Source organism: Rhinoderma darwinii, chromosome 12 (assembly GCF_050947455.1).
Source record: "Rhinoderma darwinii isolate aRhiDar2 chromosome 12, aRhiDar2.hap1, whole genome shotgun sequence".
NCBI lineage: Eukaryota > Metazoa > Chordata > Amphibia > Anura > Rhinodermatidae > Rhinoderma > Rhinoderma darwinii.
Window position 1 is genome coordinate 60,423,978 of NC_134698.1, and position 27,403 is coordinate 60,451,380.

Consider the following 27,403-nt stretch of genomic DNA (forward strand, 5'->3'; position numbering starts at 1 on the left):
AGATACTCCGTCTATCTTAGACAGTCATCGGTCACAGGTTCTTTCCCTACTACAGGAATTGGGATGGATAATCAACTTTCAGAAGTCGAGTCTTCCTCCCCAAAAACAGAAGGTCTTCTTAGGAGTACTGCTAGACTCCTCCCTTCAACATTCCTTCCTCCCAAGAGAGAAACAAATACTCCTACTGGCAGAAGTAAGGAAATTTTGGGGGAAAGACGCCTGTTCCATAAGGGAATGTATGCGGATGTTGGGAATGATGACGTCTTGCATCCAATCTATTCCATGGAGTCAATTTCACTCCAGACCCTTACAGAATCTGATCTTGTCCCAGTGGGATCGAAAACAGAGCTCCCTGAATTCAAGAATTCAAATTTCCGAGACTGTGAAATCATCCCTCCTTTGGTGGCTCTGCACAAACAACATAGACAAGGGAGTCCCTGGAGAATGGTCCCTAAACAGGGAAGTCTTTCTGTCCTTAACCCGAAGGTGGGGTTATCCACAAATAGACCTGTTTGCCACGAGGAAAAACTCCCAAGTAGAGACATTCTTCTCCCTAAATCTCAGAGACAACCCATTGGGAGTAGATGCATTGTCCCAACCCTGGGACATGGATCTGGCCTATGCCTTTCCTCCGTTTCCTCTAATACCAATGGTATTAAGAAAAATCCAGGAAGATTTGATAAAGCTCATCATTATTCTTCCCTATTGGCCAAAAAGAAGTTGGTTTCCAATCGTAAAATACCTAGCGTTGGAAGACCCTATCATGCTCCCAGTCAGGGAGAATCTTCTCTCCCAGAGTCCCTTATTCTTTCAGGGAATAGAAACTCTGAAGTTGTCAGCCTGGATCCTGAAAGGCAGATCTTGAGGAACCACGGTCTGTCAAATGAGGTAATTTCAACTATCTTATCAAGTCATAAAGAAGTTTCCTAAAAAATCTATCAAAAAATTTGGAAGAAATTCTGTTCCTGGTATGGAGACCCAGGACCAGACCCCTTTTCTCCCGACATCGCGAAAATCCTAGATTTTTTACAATCGGGATTCAAAAAAGGGCTTAGCCCCAGTACCTTAAAAGTACAGATTTCAGCCTTAGGAAATTTTTTTAATACTCCCCTGGCTGAACATCGGTGGATCAGAAGATTCACTCAAACGGTCTCTAAACTGAAACCTTCCCTAAAGAAATCAGTTCCTACCTGGGATTTGAATGTGGTGTTAACGACTCTTTGTGAGCCCCCCTTTGAGCCGCTCGACACAATTAGTATGCACTTTTTAACTCTAAAAGCTGCATTCTTAGTCGCTATTACTTCAGCAAGAAGGATTGGAGAAATCCAATCTCTGTCAGTCATAGAACCGTACCTAAAAGTACAAGAGGATAAGATCATCCTAAAGCTGGATCCCTCCTTTATTCCAATGGTATCTACTGCTTTCCATAGGGAACAAGAAATAATTCTACCTTCCTTTTATCCAGATCCAAAAAACCAACAAGAAGAAAAATTCCATTGCCTGGATGTCAGGCGAACCATTCTTCAGTATCTGGATAGAACCTCCTCCTGGAGACGAGATCAAAATCTATTTGTCCTGTTTGGGGGAAAGAATAGAGGAAAGAAAGCCTACCATACAAGAAGCCTACAAGTCCCAAGGACTATGTGTCCCACAAGGCATCATAGCCCATTCAACGAGGGCAGTTTCGGCATCCTGGGCAGAAAGAAGAGAAGCCTCTATGGACCAAATCTGCAGAGCTGCCACTTGGTCAAGCCATCATACGTTTTGCAAACATTATAGGCTCGATGTTCTGTCCGATACGGATTTAAGTTTTGGACGGAAAGTGCTTCAATCCGTAGTCCCGCCCTGAGCATTATAATCTGGTATTGCTCCTGTAGTGCTGTCATGAGGGATGTACTGGAAAATAGGAATTAGACCTACCGGTAATTGTATTTCCAGGAATCCATCATGACAGCACCATTACATCCCTCCCTTATTGAATTCTGATTTGTGCAATTAACATGTCAGTTATTATCCCTAGAAATAAAATAAGGTTACATCCATCCTGGTGTAGTAATTGAAAAACACTGGCAAGTGGGTGGTGGGAGGGGCCTTTTAACCTCTCTGTCTTCCTGTCCCTACAGAGGTCAATAGGGCAACCTCCTGTAGTGCTGTCATGATGGATTCCTGGAAATACAATTACCGGTAGGTCTAATTCATATTTTTTCACCCACTGCCACCAGGTATTGCTGGTTTAATAGGTGAAATGCTGGTGACCGGTTCCCTTTTAGGGTATGTTCACACAGAGCCTTTTAGGGTATGTTCACACAGAGCCTTTTAGGGTATGTTCACACAGAGTTTTTTGCAGGCAAATCTGCTTCGGTTATTTTGAAGAGCTTTTGCACCACAGGCATTTTTTAACCTATTTCTTCAACAGGCAAAGGGAAAAACTGTGAGCGGTTGTTGACATAAAAAGCGAAAAAAACCGTGTTGGCCGTTCGTGGTGTTTTTTTCCATCTCCCATTGATTTCAATGGGGTTTTTTAGGTGAAAAACGCCTGAAGATAGGGGCATGGGAAAGAAAACGCCTTCACCTCCCATTGAAAACAATAAGATCAATTTCGGCCGCTTTTTGCCGCAATTTCTGCGTCAAAAAATTTTCAATAAACTCTGTGTGAACAGGTCTTAAACCGCTCAGACTCCAGAATGATACATTGTAGCAACTACCAGAGGAATTTGTGCAGCCGCTGCTGATTTTAACTCACAAAGGACTGATTAGATTTGATAAAATTGTATCTACATCTCCATTTGAGAGCAGGACTAGGTCTGGAAAAAGTTTGTCTCTGTATGTAAACAAGAATGTTCCCATTCACTGACCGCAAACAAGACCTTGAAAATGGCAAAGAACTGAAACTCAAAGTATATTACAAAGTTGTATAACTTTTAATTATTAAATGATTAATCTTTATTTGCAAACCACTTTAATGGCACTGCATATTCCAGGCACATAAAAATGCACTACCGCTAAAGCAAGAAAAAAAGCTTCCGTTTTTACAGCATTTTTTCTTCTTCCATTGATTGATAGTGGGTCGTTCAGATTTATAAAAATTGTGTTCCACTATTTTGTTTATTTATTACCTTTTTCTGGATGCAATATTACAGCATGCTATGCTATTTGAACCATCAAAAAGTCTAATGGAAAATAACGTTTGCAAGAGTGAACAGAGCCATTCAGAACGACGACGCAAAAAGGAATTATACTAATAACCTATCATTACGGTAGTTGTCTAGAGATGTGCAAAGAGAGGTGTCTGGAAGAAAAGGCAGATATTTATCACATGTTCTGGTCCTCTGGGGTTCTGGGGAACTTGTAGGGGGAGATGTCAGAGTTAGTGGGATGGGCGTATGAGGTGCGGATTCCAATAAACCCAATAGTGATGCTCCTGTGATATGTTGGGGATTTGGAGGGGGAACGGCTGGAATGTTTGGCCATTGCCAAAATGTTGTACCATGTGAGGAAGGGTATAGCTAAGCATTGGTTGGATGTGGAACCACCTTCGATGCAGGAAATAATTGGTATGATAAATTACAAGGTTCTGATGGAGTAGAAGATATATTCAAAGAGGGGGTCTCTTAAGAAATTTGAGAAACAATGGGCTAGGTGGATCGACCATTCTAGATTGGCATCCGCAGAACTCCTGACACTTCGCTCGTCTCTTTCAGATTAACATGGCAGGGATGGCCGAGGTGCATACTGATGGCCCAGAGGGTGGTGCTTTGGTATTGGGCAAGGCAGCTTCTCTTCAGGGGTGGAGTTGGTATATGGAGACTGGTGGGGGAGTGGCACTAGTAGATATGGAGGGGGAACTTATGTGAGATTGTTACTCTTTGTTTTGACTGTATGTATATGGTACACCTGTGATTGGGATGGGAAAGGAGATGGCCTGGAAAAGACAGTAACAGGTGTTGGCATATTGTAACCTTTTTGATATATTGACGGCTGGGGGGTTGCGGGGGGGGGGGGACAGGGAAAGGGGGAGTTTGGGATGGGGGTATTTGTTATGTCGGCAATGCCTACTGGGTCTATAATGTACTAACATTATTGCATTTATCACTGTATGATGACCTGTAATGATGTTGTTATTTGTTAAATAAACTTGAACTGATTTAAAAAAAAAAAAAGAAAAGATGTGCAAAGTGGACATTATACTATACAGTACCACTGGCCAAACTATGCTCTCAAATACAGCAGGAAGCGCTTGCAGATATTACAGCAGCGCTCGATTCTACAGTAATGCACATTATATTGCTTTCAATCATTAGAGATGCTAGGAATAAGATGAGATGCAAATAAACATATTATATAAACCTGGCAGTGCATTACATATCACTCTACCAATTTACATTGCTATGTTCTCATCACCATCATAGTGCAAGTGAATCACATATACTCTGACTACATGATGCAATTTCCCAGGCATAACAGTGATGCCAGGAACTTCGCCGGAAACTGAATGCCCAGCCAGAACGCTACTGATGCTTTGGCCGGGGACTCCGGCATTGGATGCTTTTGACATCACTGTCTATATATGGAATAGTATCGTCAGGAGCTTCCCTAGGAGCAGCGCTCTGCCCAAGTGGTTAGGGCAACGTATCCTACTGTATGTCTATACAGTGGGATATGTTGCAGCCTTTCGTCGGAGGTATACCTTGTGGTCCTCCCGACATATACCTTTGATTTACACTGCAAACGCAATATGAATAGATACAGGTCATATCCACACAAGCAATCTATATGTACAATGGTTCCATTGTCCGTGTAATGGTCTCACAGTGAGTAGATTGTTTGTAGTAGTCATTTAACCATAATGCATCAACACCTTAAAGAGATTACTCATGACCCGGTGGAACCTTCGTACTTCGGTCACATAGAAAAGGACTATAGGATGTTATCTTATTCACTCCATACAAGGCATTGTAGAAGTGCCAAGCTCTGGCTTTGCAGACAGCCCGATCGCTTCTCCAGACCCACGTGGAGGCATTGTCTTAGGTCACCAATTAGTTTCATCCACAGACAGACTTCCACAGCGGACCACAGCAAGCTAAGCTGTTTTCGATACTTGTGAGCTATGGAATCAGTGTGGCTCGCTGTGCTACCCTGTTTTCCGGAGTACCAGGCAACCTTTTAACGCGGTGGCCGGAGTCTAGCGACAGGATGGAGGTCAGGGGGCCCCGTGTGGATCTCAGAGGTGGATATGCCATAAATTTCTGGGATGGGAATACCCCTTTAATGACAGTTTGACCTCAAGCTGCCATGAATTCAACAAGTTTGTGGAAACGCTGATGATCCATTGTATGCCCGCACAAATTGAGAATGTTCCAAAGAGTATCTAGTGAAATTGAGTACTTAGCCTTCACAATTTTTAAGTGCCCTCATAAATATTTGATGGATTTGGTGTCATGTGACCATTCGAGGAAGTCAATGACTATCAGAGCTACTTGTATTACGGACTCTCCATATGAACCTCCATAATGAAGCATCTCATTTTTTTTTCCCTAAAGGATTCTGAAATTCCCCAACAGCCCTGCATTATGTTCAGATAGCAGATAAATGGATACATTTTGATACTAATATATTTGGGGATAATAATATAATATAAAAATCAGGCATTACATAGTGACAAACTAATTAAAACAAGAGTAGTGAGGGCCCTTCTCGTAAGAGTTTACAATCTATGAGGAAATTATGTAAAAAGTGCTAGATTTTAAAACCTGAAGCAGTCTGCAAAGATTTGAAAACTATATTAACAGTTTTGTTAAAATACTAAGGAGCTGTAGGCAGTTCTGGAAATACTGGAATGTGCAAGATGTCACCTCCGTAAATTTGATCCTCCATTGTTAAAGTAGAGAAGGGGTCAGCGGTCTCTTTAGCTGGCATGCAGCATTTCTGGCTTCTGAGTTTACCTTGCCATGAAATCTGATCAGAGGATTTTCTTTCTATACTACAGTGCTACTGTCTGTAATCTTAGTTCTTACAACATTTAATGTGAATGGATAATTTGTAATACATGTTAACAAATGACTTCACTTCTCTGCAATCCTGACTGACCTGACAATTTATTAGCAACCGGGCAAATTTTGTTTCTGCATGTATCCTTCTAATTCACCAGAAATATTTTAGCAGTGTCTATTGCTTCTTCCCAGCTTAGTTGCCTACATGTATTTTGAAACTTTCACTATAGGCAACTGTGTCATGTGATCTCATTCTGACTACCAAAATAGACCATGCTCTTGTGTGTAGACAGGAGGTCAGTCTCTCTTGTGTGGAGGACTTCCTGTGAACTAGAAGATTACATAAGCGCCAATCAAATCTCTCCTGTCAGCACTGAGACACCTCCCCAAAACACCCAACCCCACCCTCCTTGTACCTCTTTATGTCCCCTTATTCATATGCTATTGCTGAAGATATAATTTTTTCCCTATCTAAGGGACCAGGACTTCAGTCATAATAGGTGAGTACCTACAATGATTAGCTGCAGTTATACAGATCCCCAGAATCACACTGCCTGTCTATACTGTCTGTAAGTCCTGTGTGCATTTGTATGTATTTAAGTGTATTTGTATGAGAGGCAGCTTCACATTTCTCTACCCTTTCTCCTGCTTGTAAGAGCTGACACAAATCTATCACATGCAGGAGGGACAGGCTGAAGCTGCATCGCATGGCATGCACTGAGACTCTGCAGTGTGAGTTTGGGTACAGATGTTCTTTGTCACTGATCTATCATTTGCTGCACTTAAAAAGGGCGGCATTAGGGTTACCACATCAGAGGGGAAGAAGGAACCAAGATGGTAGACAACCCATAAATGACACATCAAATAAAATAGGTGTACACAAGGCATACACAAGATCCTCTACGCTGTTCTTTAATAATAGCCTATGCTGTGCTATAAAGGCAAGAAAAAAATGATTACTGGAGTGCTTTTTTAATATCAGGTGATTGCAGTATGACAATACCATAGCATGACTTATAAAAGTATTTAACCCCCTAGTCTACAAATTTGTTGGGATTACAAATGACACTCCAATGTCGGATTGGTTGAGGTCCCTAGACTACTGTAACTCCCAGGTTCTGCAACTTCCATAGACTTAATGGAGAGAGAAGCACAAGCCCAGCCACCTCTCCATTGATTTCAATGGTAAGGCTGGGTTCACACACCCTATTTACGGATGTAATTCGGGCGTTTTAACCTCGAATTACGTCCGAAAATACGGCACCAAAACGTCGGCAAACATCTGCCCATTCATTTGAATGGGTTTTATGATGTGCTGTGCCGACGGTCATTTTTTTTACGAACCGCTGTCAAAATACGGCGCGTAAAAAAGACGCCCGCGTCAAAGAAGTGCATGTCACTTGACACAATGGAAAAACAGCCCTAATTACATCTGTAATGGACGCTGCAAAAAACGCCTGCAACATGCCATTACGTCTGAAATTCAGGAGCTGTTTTCTCCTGAAAACAGCTCCGTAATTTCAGCCGTAATGGACGCTGCCGTGTGAACATACCCTAAAAGTGTCCGCAGATGGACGACTTATTTCAGCGAGCAGGTTCACAGAACCCTGATTCTCTTGATAGATGAAACCTATCAGACATTAATCATATCCTGTGGTTATGCCAGAAATGGTCTACCTGGGAATAACACTTTAAACAGAATGTTCCAACAATTATTAGGGTCAGTTCACAAAGAGTTTTTTCGCGCTGATTTTGACACGGAAACCACATTTGGAATCAGTGCCAAGAAACGCCCTAAATAGTCCTCCATTGATTTCAATGGGAGGCTGAAGCGTTTTTGGTTTTCCCGAGTGGATTTTGGCCACTTGTGAAAAAAAACGGGGCACGCTCGTCAGCAGGTTTATGCTGCCGTAATAACGGGCAGTATGAAATAGTGACAGGTGCCCTTACTACGCTAAACTATATATTTTTTTTAAAAAGGGGCACAATCTTTCTTCGATTGGTCTCTGCCTCTGACCTCCTATTGAAACCAATGGGAGGCAGAAAAGGAGCGGGTGTTTTTTTGTGCCTTTTTATCCCTTTAGTTTTTGCATTAGCTAAAATGGCTTAAAAAAAACTGTGGGCAAAGAACAGCACAAAAAATGCAAAATAAAAAGCGTCAAACACTGCTGCCAATTCAAATTATGCCTCAAAATTCCTGAAAGAATTTTGAGCCAGATTTTTTCTGCCTGTCAACAAACTGTGTGAGCTAGGCCTTAAAGGGAACCTGTCACCATCATTTCACCTATTGAACTTTACTCACCCCTCGCTGGTCGCTGCTGTCAAAAGTTAATTACCGTTATCCCCTCTCCTAAACTCCTCCTCCGATCTTAAATAACGGTCTGCAAACATCTTTGCTCCTTTTATGGTAATAATCCGATAGTCTCGTTCGTTCCCCTTTTTATGCCGGCCTACCGCCAAAAATCTTGGCTGAGAGAGCGCTTTGTCCGGGCCTGAAATCTAGTTACTGCACAGGCGGCGCTATGGTGTCCCGTTGTGCGCACGCACCAGAACCAGATATCGATGCGCAAGTGTGATATTTTGTGTGTGCTGGGGGGAGGCGAGGAGCTGTCAATCAAAAGTAAGCAGGCGGGGTTAACCCGGAAAGGATCGAGGAATGAAGATCTGACTCTTTTATAATCATTAGCATGCAGCACGGGAACACTAAAAAACGGAATACTAATGGTACAGAGCCGACTTAGAAGATAATTATAGCTTACATAAAAATGATTTCCAGTACATCCCTCATGACAGCACTACAGGAGGTTGCCCTATTGACCGCTGTAGGGACAGGAAGACAGAGAGGTTAAAAGGCCCCTCCCACCACCCACTTGCCAGTGTTCTTCCTGTCCCCACAGGGTGAGGAACAGAGAGACGTCGCTCCTGTATTATGCAGGAAAGAAACTCGGGCAGGGGGCAAGATCGGGGGGTCCGTTCACTCCCCCTTCTCTTCCCCCTAAAGCCCAGGCTAACACCCCTCGAACGAGGGGTCCCTTAGCTCCCACCCTGAGACACCTACCGGAGGAATCCTAGGCAGGGTTCGGGTAGTGTGTGGGGGCTGGGGATTCCCAAGCAGGCTTCGGCCTGGCCGCGGACCAGGCGGGTGCCGGAAGCTCCATAGACGTGGACGCATCGGCAGGGATCCTCGCTGCGCCGCATAGCAAGCCTCAGTCGCCGGCTGCACTCCAAGGAAAGGACGAATAGCCGACCGTAAATGACGTCGGGCTACTTCCGGTCCGCGGCCATCTTGGAAGGCGGGAAATTCAAAACGCCCGCATTTAAAGGGACACGCACAGGTATGTAGTTAGAGCTGATAACTCTAACTTGGATTATTTTTGTGGATTGCATATTGCATTGCCTGTTGCCTGTCGCGGTATGGAACTTCCTCGTCCTGATGGAACTCCAGATATGTCCCAGGGTCAGGTGAGTCTCACCCTTGGGGTAAGGGTTATGACTCCTTATGTATGTACACCATACTTTACCTACCTTCTGTTTTCTCTAGGATAAAGATTCCTCTCAGAGACAAACTGATAAAAAGAAGGTTAAAAAATGTGCGACTTGTGCAAAAAAATTGCCAGACTCACATAGGAAACAATTGTGTCAGGATTGTATTGCAAAAATACTAAAGGAGGAACAACCAACGTTCATGTCTGAACTTAGGGCTATGATTCGTGAAGAAGTGGGTCAGTCAGTAGCCTCCCTCGCCCCTCCTCAAGAAACTCCCTCCCACTCCCGGGCAAAAAGACCACGGATGGAAGTGGATCAAAAATATTGTCCTCCCTCTCAGGGGTCTGACTCGGAGCAGGAGTGTTATTACCTATCGGAGGGTGAGTTAGAAGAAGGAGAGGAACTCTTGCCTTCAACTTCTTCCACTCAAGAGAAAAAAAATTTCTTCTCTTCCGAGATGTCTGATACCTTAATTCAGGCAATACGGGAAAACCATGGATATTCCCGAAGAAGACCAACCACATACCATCCAGGATGAGATGTTTGGAGGTCTAACGGAAAAGAAAACAAAGGTTTTTCCAGTAAACGAAAATCTCAAAAGAATGGTGACAACTGAATGGGAAGATTCAGAAAAAAGGCTCTTCATTTCAAGAGATTTTAAAAACAGACTTCTCTTTGATCCAGAAGACACTAAACGTTGGGATGAGATCCCAAAAGTAGATGTCCCAGTAGCCAGGGTTGCTAAAAAAAACGCAATCCCATTTGAAGATTCCTCGCAGTTGAAGGACGCCATGGACCGAAAGGCAGACGGACTACTGAAAAGAGCGTGGGAATCTTCCTCTGATTTGATCTCGACTAATATCGCGGCCACATCAGTAGTTAGAGCAATGTTTATATGGCTAAACCAGCTAGAGACCCATTTCATGATGAAGACATCACGACAAGATCTATTAGAATCTCTACCCTTACTAAAAATGGCAACCGGATTCTTGGTAGACGCTTCAGCGGAATCTATTAGATTTGCTGCCAGGAATGGGGCTCTCTCAAATGCTGCTAGAAGAGCATTATGGCTCAAAATGTGGTCAGGAGATACGAAGTCCAAGAACAAATTGTGTTCTATCCCGTTTACAGGGTCTCTGATATTCGGTCCTCTCCTCGATAACATGCTGGAGAATGCAGCAGATAGGAAAAAGGGGTTTCCTGGAGAGAAACCAAAAAAAACCCCTCAGTTTGGGAGGTTTCACCAACAGAGGGATCCTACCTTACAGAACTACAGCGGGAAAGGGAAGTCCGGTCGCTGGAGTTACCCCAAAGGAAAAAGGGGTCGAGGATATCTCCTTAACCCAAATAATTCATTCCAGCCCTCAAAGCAATGACGCCAAGAGCATAGGAGGAAGACTCCTACAATTTTATCCCAAATGGTCGAGAATAATCCAGAACCCCTGGGTTCTAAAGATCATAGAAGAAGGGTACAAAATAGAATTTTCCTCCATTCCTCCAGAGAAATTTCTAATAACCCAGTACCAAACAAAAGACCTTCATCAGATCCTTATCCAGGACGTCCAGAAACTACTCAAATTGAGAGCCATTTCTCCAGTTCCCCACAACGAAATATGCAAAGGCCACTATTCAAAAATCTTCTTAGTCAAAAAACCAAACCGTTCCTACAGGACAATAATCAACCTGAAGGTCCTAAACAAATGGGTGAAATATCGAAAATTCAAGATGGAGTCTATCAGATCGACTATTCCTCTAATAAGGGAAGAGGCATCAATGTGTACAATCGATTTAAAGGATGCGTATTATCACGTTCCTATTCACCCCACGTACCAGAGATTCCTCAGATTCGCAATTCACGACGGTCCTTCCATTCTCCACTTCCAGTTCGTCTGCCTCCCCTTCGGCATTTCCTCCGCCCCCAGAATTTTTACAAAAATTATGGCAGAGATCATGGCATTCATAAGAAGTCAGGGTATAGTAATTATACCATATCTAGACGACTTCTTGTTGACGGCAGATACTCCGTCTATCTTAGACAGTCATCGGTCACAGGTTCTTTCCCTACTACAGGAATTGGGATGGATAATCAACTTTCAGAAGTCGAGTCTTCCTCCCCAAAAACAGAAGGTCTTCTTAGGAGTACTGCTAGACTCCTCCCTTCAACATTCCTTCCTCCCAAGAGAGAAACAAATACTCCTACTGGCAGAAGTAAGGAAATTTTGGGGGAAAGACGCCTGTTCCATAAGGGAATGTATGCGGATGTTGGGAATGATGACGTCTTGCATCCAATCTATTCCATGGAGTCAATTTCACTCCAGACCCTTACAGAATCTGATCTTGTCCCAGTGGGATCGAAAACAGAGCTCCCTGAATTCAAGAATTCAAATTTCCGAGACTGTGAAATCATCCCTCCTTTGGTGGCTCTGCACAAACAACATAGACAAGGGAGTCCCTGGAGAATGGTCCCTAAACAGGGAAGTCTTTCTGTCCTTAACCCGAAGGTGGGGTTATCCACAAATAGACCTGTTTGCCACGAGGAAAAACTCCCAAGTAGAGACATTCTTCTCCCTAAATCTCAGAGACAACCCATTGGGAGTAGATGCATTGTCCCAACCCTGGGACATGGATCTGGCCTATGCCTTTCCTCCGTTTCCTCTAATACCAATGGTATTAAGAAAAATCCAGGAAGATTTGATAAAGCTCATCATTATTCTTCCCTATTGGCCAAAAAGAAGTTGGTTTCCAATCGTAAAATACCTAGCGTTGGAAGACCCTATCATGCTCCCAGTCAGGGAGAATCTTCTCTCCCAGAGTCCCTTATTCTTTCAGGGAATAGAAACTCTGAAGTTGTCAGCCTGGATCCTGAAAGGCAGATCTTGAGGAACCACGGTCTGTCAAATGAGGTAATTTCAACTATCTTATCAAGTCATAAAGAAGTTTCCTAAAAAATCTATCAAAAAATTTGGAAGAAATTCTGTTCCTGGTATGGAGACCCAGGACCAGACCCCTTTTCTCCCGACATCGCGAAAATCCTAGATTTTTTACAATCGGGATTCAAAAAAGGGCTTAGCCCCAGTACCTTAAAAGTACAGATTTCAGCCTTAGGAAATTTTTTTAATACTCCCCTGGCTGAACATCGGTGGATCAGAAGATTCACTCAAACGGTCTCTAAACTGAAACCTTCCCTAAAGAAATCAGTTCCTACCTGGGATTTGAATGTGGTGTTAACGACTCTTTGTGAGCCCCCCTTTGAGCCGCTCGACACAATTAGTATGCACTTTTTAACTCTAAAAGCTGCATTCTTAGTCGCTATTACTTCAGCAAGAAGGATTGGAGAAATCCAATCTCTGTCAGTCATAGAACCGTACCTAAAAGTACAAGAGGATAAGATCATCCTAAAGCTGGATCCCTCCTTTATTCCAATGGTATCTACTGCTTTCCATAGGGAACAAGAAATAATTCTACCTTCCTTTTATCCAGATCCAAAAAACCAACAAGAAGAAAAATTCCATTGCCTGGATGTCAGGCGAACCATTCTTCAGTATCTGGATAGAACCTCCTCCTGGAGACGAGATCAAAATCTATTTGTCCTGTTTGGGGGAAAGAATAGAGGAAAGAAAGCCTACCATACAAGAAGCCTACAAGTCCCAAGGACTATGTGTCCCACAAGGCATCATAGCCCATTCAACGAGGGCAGTTTCGGCATCCTGGGCAGAAAGAAGAGAAGCCTCTATGGACCAAATCTGCAGAGCTGCCACTTGGTCAAGCCATCATACGTTTTGCAAACATTATAGGCTCGATGTTCTGTCCGATACGGATTTAAGTTTTGGACGGAAAGTGCTTCAATCCGTAGTCCCGCCCTGAGCATTATAATCTGGTATTGCTCCTGTAGTGCTGTCATGAGGGATGTACTGGAAAATAGGAATTAGACCTACCGGTAATTGTATTTCCAGGAATCCATCATGACAGCACCATTACATCCCTCCCTTATTGAATTCTGATTTGTGCAATTAACATGTCAGTTATTATCCCTAGAAATAAAATAAGGTTACATCCATCCTGGTGTAGTAATTGAAAAACACTGGCAAGTGGGTGGTGGGAGGGGCCTTTTAACCTCTCTGTCTTCCTGTCCCTACAGAGGTCAATAGGGCAACCTCCTGTAGTGCTGTCATGATGGATTCCTGGAAATACAATTACCGGTAGGTCTAATTCATATTTTTTCACCCACTGCCACCAGGTATTGCTGGTTTAATAGGTGAAATGCTGGTGACCGGTTCCCTTTTAGGGTATGTTCACACAGAGCCTTTTAGGGTATGTTCACACAGAGCCTTTTAGGGTATGTTCACACAGAGTTTTTTGCAGGCAAATCTGCTTCGGTTATTTTGAAGAGCTTTTGCACCACAGGCATTTTTTAACCTATTTCTTCAACAGGCAAAGGGAAAAACTGTGAGCGGTTGTTGACATAAAAAGCGAAAAAAACCGTGTTGGCCGTTCGTGGTGTTTTTTTCCATCTCCCATTGATTTCAATGGGGTTTTTTAGGTGAAAAACGCCTGAAGATAGGGGCATGGGAAAGAAAACGCCTTCACCTCCCATTGAAAACAATAAGATCAATTTCGGCCGCTTTTTGCCGCAATTTCTGCGTCAAAAAATTTTCAATAAACTCTGTGTGAACAGGTCTTAAACCGCTCAGACTCCAGAATGATACATTGTAGCAACTACCAGAGGAATTTGTGCAGCCGCTGCTGATTTTAACTCACAAAGGACTGATTAGATTTGATAAAATTGTATCTACATCTCCATTTGAGAGCAGGACTAGGTCTGGAAAAAGTTTGTCTCTGTATGTAAACAAGAATGTTCCCATTCACTGACCGCAAACAAGACCTTGAAAATGGCAAAGAACTGAAACTCAAAGTATATTACAAAGTTGTATAACTTTTAATTATTAAATGATTAATCTTTATTTGCAAACCACTTTAATGGCACTGCATATTCCAGGCACATAAAAATGCACTACCGCTAAAGCAAGAAAAAAAGCTTCCGTTTTTACAGCATTTTTTCTTCTTCCATTGATTGATAGTGGGTCGTTCAGATTTATAAAAATTGTGTTCCACTATTTTGTTTATTTATTACCTTTTTCTGGATGCAATATTACAGCATGCTATGCTATTTGAACCATCAAAAAGTCTAATGGAAAATAACGTTTGCAAGAGTGAACAGAGCCATTCAGAACGACGACGCAAAAAGGAATTATACTAATAACCTATCATTACGGTACATGAAAGTAGCAGGTCCCCACATAGAACCAATGAATACTAGCATATAGGTAAGCAGATTCCTCTAGTTAGTTTTTCATTTGCTCTTTTATGGATAACTAGAAGTTTAGTAGGAGAAAAGACTGTTGCATGGGTTTCATCGGCGCCCAATGGAACCCATTGACTTTAATGTTTTCTGCTAGGTTTCCGTCGTGGTGTCTGTAGTTTTTCTGGTAAAAAATAGCGCAGCTTTTTTTTTCTGCATTTTTTACTGGATCTGCGACGGAGGCCCCTAATGCAGATGTGCACACAGCCTTACTTGGAACGAATATTTCATCCATGAGAAAAGGTTTCAGTTCTTCTCATTGATAATAAACCTAGTAAGAGGACTCAAGAGCGTACGCCAGTGTGTAGGTTGTTTATTCATGGACCCCCAAATCATCTAAAATGTATCTGGCCATCCCTTGCCATATAGGATAGCTAAAGAAGGAGAAAATGATGTATTAAATTATTATCCAGAAAGTCTGATAATCTACAACAGAACTACAATATAATCTGGAATTTCACAAGACACCGGAAGTAGAAGATGGACAGTATGTCAGGGTCTTCCCCAGAGCGGAGTCCCGGGCAGAGCGCTAGTACAGGCTCTGCTCCGGGACTCTGTGGAATTCCCTGACATCGCTGCCCATATATGGACAGTATGTCAGGGTCTTCCCCAGAGCGGAGTCCCGGGCAGAGCGCTAGTACAGGCTCTGCTCCGGGACTCTGTGGAATTCCCTGACATCGCTGCCCATATATGGACAGTGTGTCAGGGTCTTCCCCAGAGCGGAGTCCCGGGCAGAGCGCTAGTATCGGCTCTGCTCTGGGACGCTGCGAAATTCCCTGACATCGCTGCCCATATATGGACAGTGTGTCAGGGTCTTCCCCAGAGCGGAGTCCCGGGCAGAGCGCTAGTACAGGCTCTGCTCCGGGACTCTGTGGAATTCCCTGACATCGCTGCCCATATATGGACAGTGTGTCAGGGTCTTCCCCAGAGCGGAGTCCAGGGCAGAGCGCTAGTACAGGCTCTCCTCCGGGACTCTGTGGAATTCCCTGACATCGCTGCCCATATATGGACAGTGTGTCAGGGTCTTCCCCAGAGCGGAGTCCCTGGCAGAGCGCTAGTATCGGCTCTGCTCCAGGACGCTGCGGAATTCCCTGACATCACTGCCCATATATGGACAGTGTGTCAGGGTCTTCCCCAGAGCGGAGTCCCGGGCAGAGCGCTAGTATAGGCTCTGCTCTGGGACTATGTGGAATTCCCTGACATCGCTGCCCATATATGGACAGTGTGTCAGGGCATTCACCAGAGCGGAGTCCCGGGCAGAGCGCTATTATCGGCCCTTCTCTGGGACTCTGGGGAAGCCTCTGACATCGCTGTCCATACATCGACAATGATGTCAGGGGCTTCCCCAGAGCAGGAGTCCCAGTGATGTCAGGAGCACAGCTGGAGTCCCAGGGAGAGCCTACTAGCGCTCTGCCCGGGACTCCATCTCTGGGGTTGCCCCTGACATTTCTGTCCATATATGGACAGTGATCTCAGGAGCAGAGCTGGAATCCCAGGCAGAGTGCCAGAAGCAGCTCTGCTCCGGGACTCCAGCTCTGGGCAAGCCCCTGACATCACTGTGGTAGCATCTGCGGAGGGCACTGCTGTGGTAGCATCTGCGGAGGGCACTGCTGTGGTAGCATCTGCGGAGGGCACTGCTGTGGTAGCATCTGCGGAGGGCACTGCTGTGGTAGCATCTGCGGAGGGCACTGCTGTGGTAGCATCTGCGGAGGGCACTGCTGTGGTAGCATCTGCGGAGGGCACTGCTGTGGTAGCATCTGCGGAGGGCACTGCTGTGGTAGCATCTGCGGAGGGCACTGCTGTGGCAGCATCTATAGGGGGCACTGCTGTGGCAGCATCTATAGGGGGCACTGCTGTGGCAGCATCTATAGGGGGCACTGCTGTGGCAGCATCTACAGGGGGCATTGCTGTGGCAGCATCTACAGGGGGCACTGCTGTGGCAGCATCTACAGAGGGCACTGCTGTGGCAGCATCTACAGAGGGCACTGCTGTGGCAGCATCTACAGAGGGCACTGCTGTGGCAGCATCTACAGAGGGCACTGCTGTGGCAGCATCTACAGAGGGCACTGCTGTGGCAGCATCTACAGAGGGCACTGCTGTGGCAGCATCTACAGAGGGCACTGCTGTGGCAGCATCTACAGAGGGCACTGCTGTGGCAGCATCCACCGAGGGTACTGTGGCACTATCTAAAAAGGGGCTGCCCAATCTTGACGTGTGCTAACTGAGCCGCCGGACTGCATTTAGCAACACTTAAACTGGAAAGCTGGATTGTTGAAATAGGCACGTGGAGAAATCTATCAAATTTTAAACCTAGCGGTATTATTATAGTTCTATAGTGTTATAGTAATGTAGTAGTGTTATAGTAGTTCAAATAACGAATTGATTAACAATAATATTGTATTGTATCAAATTTGAAAGTAATGCGGCCCGACCACTTCACATTTTTTCTATATGCGGCCCACTTCCCCGGCCGAGTTTGAGACCCCTGCTCTAGACATATTACATACTACATAACCTGGCATTATAAATGTAGCATTTGCAGTATCGTTTTATTTTGGTGTCTCGGCAGTCTGCTGAGGGTATATTGTGAAGTTGTTCACCAGATTAAATGAAATGAGGGACTTTGGTAGAAAGGGCTGCTTTTAGCCTGAGTGCAGAAGTCTGTTTTCCTCATATCATGGTAATAAAGAGAACAAAGAGGTTATGTAATGGAAACATCTGGATAAGATTAAAGTCTACAACAACCCAGTGAGTTTTGGAGAGGCTGCAGGCTCACTATACAGATTTCCATCATAAATTGGGAATCTGGTGGAAAGTGACAATTTTTTTCCTGTATTTTTAGAGTGCTTCGAAAGTGTGATATCAGGCTTTTTCGGTCACAAACTTTGTATGTGGCCTAACAGCTGTCTAGTGTGGATTCCCATGGCCGGATTCACACGAGCAGTTGATGCAGTTTTTTAAGCCAAGAGTTCATACAAAAGAGAAGAGAAGTATTAGGCCTTGTTCTCAGAGGTTTATTGCAGGCAGATTTTGACCTGCCTGCAATTTCTTGCTGCAATTTTCACGGAAAACACTTTCTCTGCCTCCTATTGATTTCAATGTGAGGTCAGAGGCGTAACCGCAGCAAGCAAGAAAGAGCATGGTGCTTTTTTTTACCGCGAGCAGCTGAAAGCCGCCGCGGAAAAAAAAACGCCTCCGCTTCCTATTGAAATCAATGGGAGGCGGTTTTGGAAGTTTTTTGGCGCTGATTCCCACGCGGCTTCCATATCAAAATCAGTGTAAAACAGTCTTTCCTCTGTACTTTACCCTCCTGTTGTATCCACTTTTTGCTTTGACTCAATAAAACTGCATCAAAACTGCTGTGTGAATCTAGCCTAAGGGACAAAGATTTAGCAATGATCAGACAAATATTCCAAGATCAGAATTTCCATCTTTAAGTCAAATATCTGCAAAGATTTTTCATGTGGTAACATTATTTTGATGGTAGTAAATGTCATTCTAATTAAAGAGAACTTGTCACCGCTCCTCATGTTCCTGATTTAGTAAATGCTTGCATTCCTCATAAAATAACAATTCTGGGGCATTTTTCCTAAACTGTGTTGTGCCATTCTTCTCTTATTCCTCCTGAAAATTTATGAATAAATTGACAACTGGGTATTACCATTCCTCTTGTCAACCTCACCCTACCTGTCCAATCAGTTCTGACAGAGTAGGATCACATTGGTAACACCTAGTCATCAATTTATTTAAATCTATCCGCCATTATTATTTCATGGGGAAGACAAGTATTTACTTAAACAGACATGTCAGGAGAGCGGATAGCAAATTATTGTTACAAGGGTTTTGTGGTGGAGAATACGCATTTTAAAATATGGGTTCCCCGATTCAGGACCCTCATCTATAAGCCAGTGTGGTAAATGGCTGCAATGTCTCTTACACTAGAGGATCCAGCTTGTCCAAGCATTACATGGACAACCAATTAAATTTATTAGGAACAGTGTAATGCCTCATTTCTCCAGTGATGGCACACCCTGTGATTCGCTTATATTTGGAGAATCCTTCTAACATGAATGAGTTTCTTCAAAGTTTATACCCCAATTAAACACTAGAGGGAATTTATGATTGGCGTTACTCCAGTTTTCCGGCTTTGTGCAATAATTTGCGACCTTTTAAATTGCTTCTTTCACAACTGCTTATAGCAGGTGTAGATTTGAATTTGTCGCACGGACAGGAAAATATGTGCCAAATTTAAGTGTGACTAAATTAATTTGGTGCGTTTTTCTCCCACGCAGTCAAGTTTAAGACTGGAGTATGAAATGCCCGTCTTAATAAATTTCCCCTATGATTATACCTCCAGTAAAATCCCTTTAATGTTATGCCTGTGGATTGGGACTTCTATTTTTCATCAATGCCAAATGAACAGAACGGATGCATGCATTGCTACAAAATTTCCTGATAGATTCGTCAAGCCCCTCAGTGTTAAGCCTCAAGGGACACGTTAAAATGGGTCACTCCTAAGGCCCTTTCACACGGGCCAATGATCGATCAAAGACTCGTTCTGATCATTGTCCTGCATAAACAGGGCAGCGATCAGCTGATGAACAAGCAAACGCTCGGTCATCTGCTGATCAGATCTTTTATGCGAACCAACAATATGGTCGCTAGTTTGCAGTATATGTCTTTGTGTAAACCCAGAGATGTATTGCCTACATGAAGCAAATGCTTAGGGAGGAATGATTGTAGCGATAGGTCGTACGCATACTTGCAGTAATTTCTCCGTTTGGATGGAGCAAATGAGCGACCAATAGACATACTGTATTGTCGATCGACGCTAGTCTAACGGGGCAGAATAACTGCCTGTATAAAAGGCCCCTTAGTGGGCTGCCCAGAAAATATGTTATTTCAATGGTTACCTGCAATCCTAGAGGTTGGATGTAGTGTTATCTGAAAATCAAAGAAGTAATAACATTTATTCAGCTACTTAGTTATATCTATTTCTGGGAAAGCTAGATGACAAGCAATATGACATCATTCCAGTCCTCTCAGGGATTGGTCCATAGAAAATGCTTTGATTGGAGAGCAGATACAGTCGCTCCATACATACAGATACAGTTCCTAAGCTCTCACCTCAGTGACCCAATTTTCATCTGAAGTATACTACAAATGAATTGTTCTAAATTGAAATTTCTGCAGCTCTCTAATATACTTTTGATTTATTTATCACCATTTTTAAGATCTATATTTGCTGTCAGTGAATAGAATCATTCTCATTTGCATCCATAGGTTGAAAGCCCCTACAGACCTAATACGTCTCACTTCTTGGGGCAGCATATTTACTTTTGATATGAATATAGAAAACCTATATGACCAGGAATGTTTTTAATGTTTTCATTGTATGTGTTTCCCTTCTCAGTTGGACTGTAAACCAGATGGCTGTGGGGATACCAGAGAGCGGCTGCTTGAGTTTGGCTTTGACTACTGTTATTGGTCAGTTGATCCAGAAGATCCAAAATATGCGTCTCAGGAAGTGGTGAGTTTCTGCTTTGTTGCTGTTAGGGCTAGTTCACACAGAGTTTATTTGATGTGGAAACCGCAACGTTCCCAAAAAATGGCCAAAATCGCCTCTCAGTGTGAACCGTACCCTAATAGTTAAAGGTGCGCTAGTTCACTTAGTTGTCGCTTTAAGCAATATATGCTAAAGTGCATGAATGTAAATTTGGTGATATATATTCTTATCAGAAGTTTTGAAAAGTTTTTGAAATTTACTGAAAAATGGCACAAAACGACTGTATGCCCACAAGGTAATGTATTGTAAACTAATACTGATTACTCCCCAAAAATTGGTGACAGATAAACTTGAAAGTAGTTTTCCCAACTATACAAACCCGTTTCTAAACCTCGTATTGAGTGCTTTGGTGTATAATACATTTTTCCAGGTGTTTTTTTTTTTTTTAATACATTTAACAAGAAGACTATATAGAAGGACTTTTTATTGACATTCTCCTCACCCTGACAAGGCTGACAATCTCATTCACCCCCAACTTGTTCCATGTATTTTCACTATTTTAAAAGTGTTTTCAGCTACAAGTTCTTTACAACACACTCTTCATTACAGACCTTTGTTTTTTACTGAGACTGTTTTTGATAAAAAAAAAATAAGTCCTGTCCGTTTCTAGGATTGCAGTAGAGATTACAAAGGGCGATTTGGCTCACAGGGTTGTGTACAGGACAAGGCAAGCTGAGGCATGCTGAGTGAACTCCGACTTTGTGGCTTGACGTAACTGTCCCATTGAAGAGCTACCTGGTACTGGATTGCTCTGTGTTTAATTTGGTACCTGAGAACAGAATAGTGGAGATCTATAATCATTGTGTAAACAAGGGTAACAAGTGGACATATAGTCAATAATAAGCTTGGGGAGTAGTTTAGTTACATTATACAACTTGCAAGTATTCTTTGAATTCTTGAGTTTTTTGTGTGTTAAAGTGTAGCTAATTGTTCGACAAACTTCTGACATGTCATAGTGACATGTCAGAAGTTTGGATTGGTGGGGGTCCGAGCACGGAGACCCCCACCAATCGCTAGAACGAAGCAGCTGAAGCGTTTGTGTGAGCACTCAGCTGCTTCGTTTCTGTTCGGCTTTTTCCGGATATAAATGTATCGGTGCACGGACTCATAGGCTTTCTATTGAGTCCGTACACTGATACATTTATTTCCGGAAATAGCCGAACAGACACGAAGCAGCTGTCACCATAGACTTTAATGGTATCTGTCAAGCGCATACGTCATCTGTTAGACGGACGCTTGTGATGAATGTTAAAAAAAGAAAGAAGTATACGTTTTTTGTGGGATAGAAAATGTAGTCTACGATGTCATTCCATCTTTAAAAAAAGTACACTCTTTAAGACCTCTGTCGGGTTAATGGAGCCCTATGGACACGTCAAGTATGCATGCCAGTAGATCTCCTGACTTACATGTTAAATGGACATCACAAACGCTATCTGAATCGAGCCTTATATACAACTTGATTGAAATCTGGACCAGGAACTTCAACATGTTTTTCCCCTTAAAAACTGGCGAAGGACCAAGTCCAGATCCAAAACGGTTATATTTAATACATTTTACTTAATAAATGTAAATACAATGGATTTGTTTTTATTCTGAACAGTAGTAATATCATGAGCTCCCGCTTCTCTTCTGACGATCCTGTTATCCGTACCAGTTCTAGTAATTTGGGGCTAGGCAATCCTGGCTATTGCTTAAGTACACCACACCTGTATTCTAAAAGAGTTACATGTATGAGAACAATGAAGTTGCTAGCATGGAAAAGACTTGGGCTATGTTGACATCGGTGTCGAGCGGAGCCTCCATCACAAATTCGGTCATATTTTACAGGAGATATAACACTGCATGCAATGCTTTTTCTCTCCTCAAAATGACAGGCACTATGACTAAACTATGGATTTGACCATTCCAGCACTGTGTCCTGGTTTCCACTATGAAGAAACAGTGCCATGCCTTTCCATGGGCAATGTCTGGTATTGCAACTCACCCCCCATTTTAGCTTTGCTATCTTTTAAGCATGTGAGGGAGTGTATTATTGCTGTGTAAAGAAGAGGAACAGCTTGGCTTAAAATGTGGAGTTTGTTTGAGAAATGGAGAATCATGCACAGACTCTACTCCTCTGTCTGTGCCAATAGACAGCTGCTCTATACAATAGCTCTTCAAATGGCCTGAATTTCACAGGCATAACATCACTTTCTTGGCTTCTTCAATGGTCATAGTTGTTATTTGTCTGTTTTTCTGTGGCCAGATTTCTTTTGTTTATTTCTTAATGCTTTGAACTTGAATTAATTTCCTGCAGATTAAGGCTGCCAGTGATTTCAATGGGAGGCGGAGGCGTTTCTTTCCCGCGAGCGGAAAAACCGACTCGCGGGAAAAAGAAGGGACATGCCCTATCTTCGGGCGTTTACGCCTCTGGCCTCCCATTGACATCAATGAGAGGCAGCGAAAGCGTATTTCTCGCCCACACACATTTAGGATTTTACCCGCGCAGTACATTTTGGGTACTGCTAACACTGGCGGTAGCCGATAATGAAGATGATAACTTTAACGTTAAATATCTCAGCGAAAAAAAATCCTATCTCAAAATCGATTGCATCGTTTTTGTATTGACAAGAGCTTTCAAATGAGCCCCCACTCGACTGCCCGTGCCATATAAGATTTTACTGCCCCCGCCCACCCCATCGCCCCCACGGGGGTGGGGTGTTTTTTTTTGGGCGTTAACTGGTAGATTTTATGACCCCATTAAATCCCACCAAATTTCAACCCCTAACCTCGAGCCGTTCAGAAGTTATGAGGGTGTTCCGGAACTTTTGGTGGGCTCTGTAGATTCATTACAAACAGAGTGATCTATTTCCAGCATTTTTTTATTTTAATGTTGATGATTATGGCTAACTGTTAATGAAAACCCAAAATTTAGTGTCTCAAAAAAGATTATATAAGCCCAATTTCAAAAATGATTTTTAATATTGAAATGTAGGCCTACTGAAAAGTATGTACAGTATATGCCCTCAATACTTGGTCGGGGCTCCTTTTGCATGAATTACTGCATCAATGTGATGGGGCATGGCGGTGATCAGCCTGTGGCACTGCGGAGGTGTTATGGGAGCCCAGGTTGATTCATTACTGACTGTGGAAACTTCACAAAGTTAATTTAGCATTTCATTGGGAAATCAAGGTCCCAGAGTCTGTAGGAAGAGTGGAGAGGCGTCAATCCAAGTTGCTTGCGGTCCAGTGTGAAGTTTCCACAATCAGTGATGGTTTGCGGGCCATGTCATCTGCTGGCGTTGGTCCACTGTGTTATATCAAGTCCAAGGTCAGCGCAGCCGTCTACCGGGGAATTTTTAGAGCACTTCATGCTTCCCTCTGCTGACAAGCTTTATGGAGATGCTATCATTTTCCAGCAGGACTTGGCATCTGCCCACACTGCCAAAAGTACCAATACCTGGTTTAATAAGCACACTATCACTGTGCTTGATTGGCCAACAAACTCACCTGACCTAAACCCCATAGAGAATCTATGGGGTACTGTGAAAAGGAAGAGGAGAGACACCAGACCCAAAAATGCGGACGAGCTGAAGGCCACTATCAAAGCAACCTGGGCTTCCATAACACCTCAGTAGTGCCACAGTCTGATCACCTCCATGCCACGCCGCATTGATACCACCTCAGCAGTGCCACAGGCTGATCGCCTCTCCATGCCACGCCGCATTGATGCAGTAATTCATGCAAAAGGAGCCCCGACCAGTGGGGGTTTACTTGCTCCGATCACATATATGCCAGGTACGTAGCTGCTTCCTCTTCTTTATCCATGATAGGTCTGGAGCTGTAGTCCAGGTTCACCATGAACTTCCCCTGTCTCTCCTTTGTCCTTGTTTGTTTTCCATTCTATCTTTTCCTTACCTTCTTGTGTCCGTTTTGAGTGGTCATCTGCTTCCTGTGAATACGCTTACCTACTATTTTCATGGCGTTTTAGGATGTACATGAGGCTGAATTGTGTTTGTATTTTCATCATTTTCTTTTTCAAGTCATGCTTCTTGCGATAATGCTTACTGTCGTATCTTGCGCTATTTTCGGGTGGTCACCCTTCTGTTTGGGCTGTGCATTAGGAGCGCATTAAATTTCTCAAAAGCTCTCTCTTGTAATGATCCATACACCTGTGCTGATAGGACATAATCAGGACAAGTCTACAGCCTCCGGATTTTAAAAACAATGTTGCAGAGAGCTTGCAAACAGTGGGGAATTGAAATAAAGTATAAATTTAAGGTTGCTTAACTTCTCATCATATCATGATTAACCCCTTCGCGCTCAGCGACGTAATAATCCGTCGCGCTAACTGTATCGTTAGCGCTCAGCGACGGATTATTACGTCGCGGGGATAACGGCCATTTCGGCCGTCCTCCCGACACATGCAGGAGCTGTGACAGCTGCTGTCTCGTACAGCAGCTGTCACAGCTCCTACAGCGGGGACCGATCGCTGTGTCCCCGCTGATTAACCCCTTAAAAGCCGTGTTCAATAGTGATCACGGCTTTTTAGGGGTTAAGCTGCCATCGCCGGCCTGCTACGCGATAGCGGCTGGCGATGGTGGCTATGGCAACCGGACACCAAACAATGGCGTCCGGCTCTGCCATCGACGGAAGCCTAGTGGGTCCTGACAACGTCAGGACCCACTATGCTTGCTGTCAGTGAGTAGCTGACAGTTCTAATACACTGCACTACGCATGTAGTGCAGTGTATTAGAATAGCGATCAGGGCCTCCTGCCCTCAAGTCCCCTAATGGGACAAAGTAATAAAGTTAAAAAAAAGTTAAAAAAAGATGTGTAAAAATAAGAAAATAAAAGTTTTAAAAGTATTAAAAATAAAAATCCCCCCTTTTCCCTTATCAGTCCTTTATTATTAATAAAAATATATAAACAAACAAATAAAATATACATAATTGGTATCGCCGCGTCCGTAACGGCCTGAACTACAAAATTATTTCGTTATTTATCCCGCGCGGTGAACGCCGTAAAAGAAAATAATAATAAACCGTACCACAATAACAATTGTTTGGTCACTTCACCTCCCAAAAAATGGAATAAAAAGAGATCAAAAAGTCGCATGTCCCTAAAAATGGTACTGTTCGAAACTACAGTTCGTTACGCAAAAAATAAGTCCTCGCACGGCTTTATTGATGGAAAAATAAAACCGTTCTGGCTCTTAGAATAAGGTAACACAAAAAGTGAATGATTGTTTACAAAACGTATTTTATTGTGTAAACGCCATAAGACATAAAAAAAACTATAAACATCTGGTATCGCCGTAATCGTATCGCCCCGCAGAATAAAGTGAATATGTCATTTATAGCGCACGGTGAACACTGTAAAAAAAATAGATTAAAAAAACAATAGTAGGATTGCTGTTTTTTAGTCACCACGCCACCTAAAAATAGAATAAAAACTGATCAAAAAGCCGCATGCACCCCAAGAAAACTACAATGGATTCCTCAAGGGGTCTAGTTTTCAAAATGGGGTCACTTTTGGGGGGTTTCCACTGTTTTGGCACCACAAGACCTCTTCAAACCGGACATGGTGCCTAATAAAAAGGAGGCCTCAAAATCCACTAGGCGCTCCTTTGCTTCGGAGGCCGGCGCTTCAGTCCATTACTGCACTAGGGCCACATGTGGGATATTTCTCAAAACTGCAGAATCTGGGCAATACGTATTAAGTTGCGTTTCTCTGGTAAAACCTTTTGTGTTATAAAAAAAAATGGTATAAAGAGGATTTTCTGACAAAAATTTTTTTTTTATTTCACCTCTACTTTGCTCTAAATTCCTGTGAAACACCTAAAGGGTTCATAAACTTTCTAAATGCTGTTGTGAATACTTTGAGGGGTCTAGTTTCTAAAATGGGGTGTTTGATAGGGGTTTCTAATATATAGGTCCATCAAAGCAACTTCAAAACTGAACTGTAACCTAAAAAAAAATAAAAAATCAGGCAATACTTGGCTTCTTACATCATACTGATAATGAGCAGTGCCCACCCCGAGATGACCCCAGTTTTGACCGTTTGTATAAACGGAGACCCCTATTAGACCGTTTCAGTGCCCGGTTTTCCCCAGCATACACCCCCAAGAAGTGTATTTCTATTGATGAGTCCTTGGTGGATTTTAAAGGGAGGGTTCAATTCCGCGAGTACCTGCCGGGTAAGAGGGCAAGGTATGGCGTGAAGATGTATGAGCTGTGCGAGAGTGCATCAGGGTATACATACAGGTTTAGGATATATGAAGGGAAGGACACCAGTGCTCAGCCCCCAGAATGCCCCCGCTTACTGGGAGTTAATGCAAAAATTGTGTGGGATTTGGTGCACCCACTGCTGGACCAGGGTTACCACCTCTACCTGGATAATTTTTATACCGGCGTCCCACTCTTCAACTGCCTCGCTTCCAGTCCTGTGGCATGCGGCACTGCTAGAAGAAATCTGAGAGGCCTCCCTAAGACTCTGCAGGGCAAACAAGAAGGGGTGAGCGCAGGGCACATTCTAGCAGCAACATATTGTGTGTCAAGTACAAGGACAAGAGAGATGTCACAACAGTACCCATGTACCTGTACGAGGTACCAGTACAGCGACCCCTAAACCAGACTGCATCCTGTACTACAATAGGTACATGGGAGGGGTGGACTTGTCAGATCAAGTCCCGAAGCCCTACAGCGCCATGCGCTGTGGTATAAGAAGCTGGCCGGGCACATCATACAGATGGCATTGTACAATGTGTATGTGCTACGTCGATGTACAGGCCAGAGGGGAACTTTCCTGGAATTTCAAGAGGTGATTATCAAGAACCTAATCTTTAGGGACCAGGAACGGGGGGGGGGGGGCACCCAGTACTTCTGGGGGGGGGGGGCACCCAGTACTTCTGGAAGCGAGGCCACACGCATCGTACCAGGGCAACACTTTCCAGGAGAAGTTCCCCAAACTGGCAAGAAGGGAAAAAGTCAAAAGAGGTGCAAAGTCTGCTATAAGAGGGGT

At 43.4% G+C, this 27,403-nt stretch overlaps 1 protein-coding gene across 1 annotated transcript in view; it reads left to right on the forward strand.

Annotated features, from left to right (window-relative positions):
• The window catches only part of STARD9 (StAR related lipid transfer domain containing 9), a 174,760-nt gene that overhangs the window by 38,941 nt on the left and 108,416 nt on the right, over positions 1 to 27,403 (forward strand). The window contains exon 3 of the mRNA XM_075844676.1: positions 20,249 to 20,365. Coding sequence (XP_075700791.1) covers positions 20,249 to 20,365 — 117 coding nt within the window. The remainder of the gene's footprint in view (positions 1 to 20,248; positions 20,366 to 27,403) is intronic.